Source organism: Amblyomma mixtum, chromosome 1 (genome assembly GCF_055824585.1).
Source record: "Amblyomma mixtum isolate Tamu chromosome 1, ASM5582458v1, whole genome shotgun sequence".
Lineage (NCBI taxonomy): Eukaryota > Metazoa > Arthropoda > Arachnida > Ixodida > Ixodidae > Amblyomma > Amblyomma mixtum.
In genome coordinates this window covers 159,243,971-159,251,075 of record NC_143012.1, presented here as the reverse complement: position 1 = coordinate 159,251,075, position 7,105 = coordinate 159,243,971, and the positions used below count along the sequence as shown (strand labels likewise).

The 7,105-nt window shown below is 56.6% G+C and overlaps 1 protein-coding gene across 1 annotated transcript; it reads right to left on the bottom strand.

The window, feature by feature from the left end:
• Window positions 1–721: 721 nt before the first annotated feature.
• LOC149369513 (uncharacterized) lies at window positions 722–6,806 on the bottom strand. The gene is made up of 2 exons (XM_089575775.1): window positions 5,003–6,806; window positions 722–792 (listed from the first exon to the last, which is right to left on the bottom strand). Exons 1-2 carry the CDS (start codon window positions 6,804–6,806, stop codon window positions 722–724), a joined length of 1,875 nt encoding a protein of 624 aa, XP_089431901.1.
• Window positions 6,807–7,105: the final 299 nt, after the last annotated feature.

The following is a 7,105-nucleotide window of genomic DNA, read 5'->3' as shown; positions in this document are numbered from 1 at the left end:
CAAGCGCCCTCATGTCGAGCTTACTGCGGCCATACGCTCGATCGCGAACAAACCACTGCACAGCGTAGCTTGAAAAAAAAAAGGAAAACTCAGCAGCTATTCAAAGCACGTCACTTACATCGCAAAGTCTGGTCGATGGCGTTGCGTTAAAATTCGCCCGGCCAGTTTTGTGTAACCGAACCTTCCTCCGGCCCGCGTCGGTTTTCGATGATGGGATCGCGAAGAACCGCTTTCCACTGTCGTGACGGTTCTTGCACCCGAAGGCGCAGCTGCTCGTCATGCCGCACAGATAGACGGCTTGAAGTTAGGTGACTGACACACGTTCCGAGCAAAACAAAAGCCGCTGTTCTTCACAGCAAGCAAAAGCGCAGTGTCGGCAACGGCGCCTGCCGAACCTACGGTGCGCGGTTGGAGCGGACAATATGGCGTCCGCGGCGGCGAAAAGCGCAGGTTTAAAGGGCTTTTGCGCGCGAAACCATCGACCAATGGGAAGAGGCGACGGGCGCAGGAGAGGGAGAGGCGGCGCTCTGCAAAGGTTGTCGCTACTTTAAAAATTTCCAGGGGCTTTATTTTGCTGGGCTGCTTCTCTTCAGTTCCCGTAGACGACGCAAGACGGACTCACGCCACGCGCTCCGCGGTGCGCGAGCGCGTCCGGCGGCGCGGTCGCGCATCGTAGCTCTGCGGCGCAGGCGCACACGGGCCTAGTGGGAGTCTGCCCTGCTCAGCTCTGATTTGGCGACCCAGCGTAATCCGATATCCCAAGCAAGAGCAACAGCGGTGGACACTGGGGTCCTGAAATAAGGACTCCACCCAAAATCTGTATTTTCACCTCTTTATCTACCTTTTTGTGAATAAATGTTTTCTACTACACACAGGCCTGGAGGCGGTGCTTCGCGTCGTCCGCTACAGCGCGGGCGCGCACAGTGCTTGCTCTGCCGTGAAGCGCACCTAACTCTCTGCATGATTACAGCGCTCGTGTGCACCGAGACAGCACTGCGGGAAAGCGCACTAACTACAGCGCGTTGTCGCTGGTTGCGCGTACAACCCAGCGGCGTCTCGTCTCAGTGCCACGGTGTCGGTGATATGCATGTGCTGCTGCAAAATTGTCATTTCAGGTTTGAATTTATTCGGTTTACGGGATTTAACGTCCGAAATTGACAGACTACAAGGGAAGTTATAGTCGAGGGCCCCAGGTTATTGTCGACCACATGAGGGTTTTTAACGTGCGCTGATATCCCACAGCACACGGGTGCCTTGCGTTTCGCCTCCATTGAAACGGGACAGCCGTGGACGAGTTCAAAACTCTGGTCCCTCGCCTCTGTAGTCGGGTGGTCTCCACAGATCCAGCTCGGTGGTGGTGGTGGTGAAAAACTTTTATTTACAAAGAGAGTTTGAGGGTCAAGAAACCTTGCTACATGGTCGGTATCCTTAGTCGGGGCACCGCATGATGAGGCCCCGTCTCGCGCCCGCTTTACTAGAGCCCTTTGAGACTCCAGTGTGGAGCAGTTGAGGAGGGCAGTCTCCCATGCCTCTCGGGTGGGGGTGGGGGAAGGGGGAAGGTGAGGATTCCGAGTACATGCCCACACCATGTGAAAGATATCGCAGTTCTCTCCACAGTGCGGGCAGCGCCCATCTGTGTTCCGATCGAAGTGTTTTGCTATGGCAGGACAGAGAAGAGTTCCTGTCTGCAGGCGCCGCAGAGTTCGCTCCTCCGCCTTACTCAGCCCCTTGGCAGGTACTGGGTAGAGACGGTGGCTGTCGCAATAATAAATTAGGATTTCGCGGAACCGCAGAAGCGGTTTATGAGCTTCTGAGCCAGGAGAGCTAGGATGAGGAGCCCGGTGTGTGAGCGCTCGGGCGGCCGCATCAGAGGCCTCATTGCCTCGTAGACCCTGGTGGCCAGGAGCCCAGATCACTTTTGTGCGAATTGGATCGGCGGGAGCGCGTCTTAGAATTTGGGAGGCAAGAGGGGATATTTCGCCTGCAAGATAATGTTCACAGGCCCGGCGAGAGTCCGTGATAACTGTTCTCGATTTTGGATCGGCGCAAGCGAGAGCTATTGCGACTTCCTCCGCTCGTGTTGAATTTGGGGCCCGAAAAGATAGGCCATCGACATTCATTCCCCGGTGGACTACGGCAGCCGTGAAGAATCCCGTGGGCGACGGCCCTGTGATGTCCACGTAGTAAACGCCCTCTTTATATCCATACTGCCTCTCAAGCGTGCGAACCCGCGCTTGTCGTCTGCCTTCATGTGAAGCCATGTCCATGTTACGAGGGAGCGGAGCGACCAAGAGCATGTGGCGCCACAGCACCGGGAGGTGCTCCGTCCCCTCTGGTATGCATGTGTGTTGGATGTGTAAGCGGTTTAGCAGGCGGCGCCCAGGCACCGTCTGCGATAGCCGCGTATATTGGTTCACGAGGTGGGCCTCCCGCATCTCCTGATAGGAGTTTACCACTCCCAACGCCTTCAGTTTGGCGTTGGAGGTAGCCACCGGAAGGTCCAGTGCTCGCTTTGTTGCCTTCCTGATGATGGCGTCAATGCGCTCGTCTTGTTGTTTGGTGGTGCGTAGGTACGGCACGGCGTAGAGGATCCGGCTGGTCACGAAGGCATGGGCGAGCCGTAGCGCGTCCCTGCCCCGCAGACCACCCCGCTTGTTGGAAACACGGTGGATCATGCGCCCTACCTGTTCACCTATGCTCTTGAGTTTTGCTATAGTAGAGTCCGGCTTAAGTTTGTTATTGATGAAAAGACCCAGGATCCGGAGCTCTGCCACTTCTCTCATGGGACCGCCCGACAGAGATATGTGTAGAGACGTGTTGTCCTTGTGGTTTGTCCTGACGTTTAGAAGCTCTGATTTGGCGGGAGCACATTGGAGACCACAGTGGGCAGCATATGCATCGACTATGGAGGCGGCCTGCTGAAGGCGGTCCTCCATCTCCCCAAGGCTCCCCTCGGTGGTCCAGATTGTAATATCGTCTGCGTAGAGTGCGTGTTTTGTGCCCTTCACCTGAGCCAGTCGGCCGGGCAGGTGCATCATGGCGATGTTGAAAAGGAGCGGTGATAACACCGCCCCCTGTGGTGTACCTCGTGTACCCATAGAGTACGGGCCGTATTCCTCGTCCTCGATCCGGAGGAGTGCCTGACGCGCAGAGAGGAAGTCTCTGACATAGGCCAAGGCCTTCGCCCCGCAGTTAGTGGTGTTCAAGTTAGAGAGTATGGTGGCATGTTTAACATTGTCAAACGCCGCCTTAAGATCGAGGGCGAGAATGGCCTTGTCGTTTTGTTGCATGGCTGTGGGTCGTATTATGTCCCTGTGTAGTTGGAGTAGGACATCCTGTGCAGACATGTACGGGCGGAACCCGAACATAGTGTCTGCAAAGGGGCCCTTACCCACCATGTATGGAGAGAGGCGATCCCGAACCATCGTCTCCATGAGTTTTCCCACACACGAGGTCAATGAGATGGGTCTTAAGTTGTCGGTAGTCACGGCTTTACCTGCTTTGGGGATGAACGTTACAAGCGATGTTTTCCATTGGGGTGGGAGTGGACACCCATCCCAGATCTGATTTATGTATTGTAGCAAATGGAGGTATGCAGAGTCGGAGAGGTTCGCCAACAGTTTCACTGTTATGCGATCCCGACCCGGTGCCCCACCTCGGCGCATTTTAGCCAGGGCCGCCTTAAGGTCATGCAACTCAAAAGGGGCCTCTAAATCCTGATTTGGCTTGCCGGAGTACGTGTACTCGGGCCCAACCGGGTCATTTGTGCGGCAGAGATACCTGTCGCACAAAGTGTCCGCAAGTTGCGCCGTCGTACCTTGGTACCCGTGCAGAGCCCGCCGGAGCTGTTCTTGCGTCTCCCCTTTCGTTTGAGAAGGGTCGATGAGGCTGCGCAAGAGACGCCAACCCCTTCGAGCTCATCTGACGCGCTGCCGAGTTGCAGCGTTCTATCCAATTGGTGTCTGTGAGCTGGGCGGCATATGCCGCAGCCTGCTCCGTAAGTTGTGCAATGCGAGCTCTAAGCTTGCGATTCGTCTTGTGTTTCTTCCATCGTTTTGTTAAGCTGCGGCGCGCCTCCCACAGATGCAGGAGGTGATTGTCCACTGCGGGGATCTCGTCGGTGGTGTGAAGTGTTTGCGTGTATTGTTTCTGTATGTTGGTGACCTGTGTTGCCCACTCCGCATAGCCGTCGGAGAATAGTACTGAAGGGACGTCCTGAGTTCGAAATTGCTGCCAATTGGTTATTTTCGCCTGGCCCCATTTTTTACGGGCTGCCTTCGCCAAAAGCGTGATGCGGAGAAGGCAGTGGTCGCTGCCCAGGGTATCCCCCAGGTTCTCCCATGTGGCGTTTGTAGTGTTCCTAACCAGAGATAAGTCAGGACACGTGTCACGGGTGACCGAGTTGCCCACACGTGTGGGGCAAGACGGATCCGTGAGCAACGTAAGACGAAGGGTGGAGATGAGCTCCGCCAGCTTGCGTCCCCTGGCTTTCTCGAAGTGATAGCCCCAGTGTAGACTGGGTACATTGAAATCCCCAATGATCACCAGGGGTTCATTGTTAGCCGATTTGAGAGCACGATAGAAAATTTCGCAGAAAGTAACACGTGGCTTATGCGGGGGGCAATGCACATTAAGTACATGTATTGACGGGTCGCGGCGCCTGAGAGGCAGAACCCTCACCATAGTGTATTCCTGCTCAGTCTCTAGATCAAGATCGACCTGAATCGCGGTGTATGCTTTATGCACCAGGATGCAGGTCGAGGAGCCCCCTTGAAACGAGCTATACCCAGAGAATTTAGCATCATTTCCGGGCTCTTGCAAAGCAAGAAGCGCCGGCATGTCACCAAGGGACTGCAGATAGAGCTGGAGATGTTACCGTTTTTTGAGGCTCTAAAACCCCTGCAGTTCCATTGAATGATTTCGAATTGGTCTAATTTTTTAGCTTTGTAAGAAGGTTTGCCAGCCATATTGATGTTTTTATTTTACGGTGCTGGGTAGCCACTCGGTTCGGGGGCCGACGCAGCCCCAGGTAAGGCCTGCATCAACGCCGCGGCTATCGGGCCGGAACCGCTTTCTTCCGCTGCCTGTCGAGGAGCTATTTTACGTTTTAGCTGCGGGGAGTCGCAGGAGAGAGAATTTTTAATTTGGGAGCTGACCCAGGGCTGCACCGCCTTAAGGACAGAGTCAGTCACCTGGGCCGCAATGTCGGGAAGCATTGCAGCGAATGCGGACCTGAACATGTCCTGAAAGGACTCGCGGACCGCAATCATAATTTGGTTCGGGAGCGCTGCCACCCGCTCCTCCAACTGCTCGGCTTTACGCTCCAGGGCCTCGAAGCGGCCAGCGTCCGCAGGGGCCGAATCGACCACCGTGTCCGCGGTTTGCCGCGAGACGCTAGTTAGGCAAGATGATACTGAGGATCCGTCATCGCTATCCTCGGGCTCAGCGTTCTGCATGGGCTCGTACTGCCCGGCCTGCTTAGCTTCTAATTCTTGAATTTTACGGGCGAGAATTTGATTTTGGCGCCTGAGCTCCTCTACCTGCCGCTGTAGGCCGGATTCGGTGGGGGAGGGAGGGGGGGTGGGCCCACAGACTAACCCACTCCAACTGCTCACCTGATTTTGACGCGGTACCAGAGACGGATAATCCTCGGCTGTCAGGACCGGTGGCCTCGTCGGGTTCCCGGACTGCACAAATTTTGGCGGCCCGGACTGGGCCTTCTTGGTTTCGGGCTTGGGTCCAGGAGCCTGCTTGGGTCCGGCCTTGGGCGTCTGGGTCTTTTTGGGTCCCGACGTCTGCTTCTGTTTTGGGGCGGGTGGGGGTCCCGGCTTGATGACCTTGGGGTACTTGCCCGCGCAGCCAGGCGCCCCGTTGGGATGGCTGCCTCCGCAGATGAGGCAGCACGGGGAGCACTGATGTTCTGCTGGGCCGCCGTCAGGAGCAGCAGGAAGCTGAGCCCCGCAGTGTTCACAGCGCCCAGGCTGCGGCCGTGGGCAGGCGTCGGCCCGATGCCCCACCGTGCCACAGCGTGGGCAGGCAGGGATCGTTTTCTTATAGAAGCGGACGGGGAGACGCTCGCAACTATAGAGCACGGTCCGCGGCACCCTTGTCCCCACAAAGGTGATCACAGCAGTCTGTGTTTTACGAAGTTTTCGCACAGATATCACACTGGGATCCTCACTCAGTTTCTTCCTCACGGTTTCGGACGTCTCGTCCGGGGAGACTGTAACGACGCCCTTGCAGAAATCTCCGGAAAGCTTGGGGTGGCCCCGGAACAGTATCTTGCGGCCTCCTACTGGCAGCATGATGTCCCGCAGCAACTTCTCCGCAGCTTCGACAGATTGCAGAGTGCACACGAGAAGGTTCTGGTCCCACACGGGCCACACAGCAAGTCCCACACTTGCCGCGTCCCCGAGGATGCTGCGAACGGCAGCGCCGGCTTCGCCAGGACCTAAGGTAGCCTTTAGAACGATGGTGTCGCGTGGCTTGAGCACCACGATAATTTCTTCTTTGGCGATGCGGGGCGTGTACTGTGGCCTCCATCGGGGCTGTTTGGCTTGTTGCGCATCAGCGCGCGACGCGTTCTCACCCTGCATATGCGCAGAGCACCCCGCCACCCTTTGGTGCCCGGCGTTCGCGTTGGCGTTCCTGGGGGTCTTCGTCTTTTTTCGTCCGCGCCATACGCGAACCATATCTTGAAGATATGCCTCTTCGCTGGGAAGAGGCTCCTCAAGTTGCACGGTTTCCATATTGAGGATCCTTAGAGAGGTTGGATCGTAGCCGGTGACTTGGCCTGGGACCGCCATAGCCGGGGAATCCCCGAACGCGGCCGGTGCAGGCCTTGCCACCGTTAGGCTTAGCGCCGCAGAGGCGTGGCGGTCTTCAAGGCTCTGAAAATTCAACATAATTGAGCGCACCTTGGCAAATGTGGTATCCAAGGATGCCGCCTAGCTTGCCGGAAACGATGATTCGAAGCTTGTGTGAGAAAAAAGTTGAGGATCTCAAATAGCAGCGATCATTGGCAGAGCCGACGTGGCGTGCGACCGCTCCCGCTGCCGACCACCGCGTCCTCTCTAGTTCGGCGAGCCAATTTGAGGTCTTGAAC

Bases quoted from the DNA above. Each gene is read 5' to 3' on its own strand.
- LOC149369513 (XM_089575775.1), bottom strand. From the start codon at position 6,806: ATGGCGGTCCCAGGCCAAGTCACCGGCTACGATCCAACCTCTCTAAGG. The intron at 793-5,002 runs GTGGCTACCCAG...TCCTTATTTCAG, and splicing joins TGCGTCGGCCCCCGAACCGA to GACCCCAGTGTCCACCGCTG.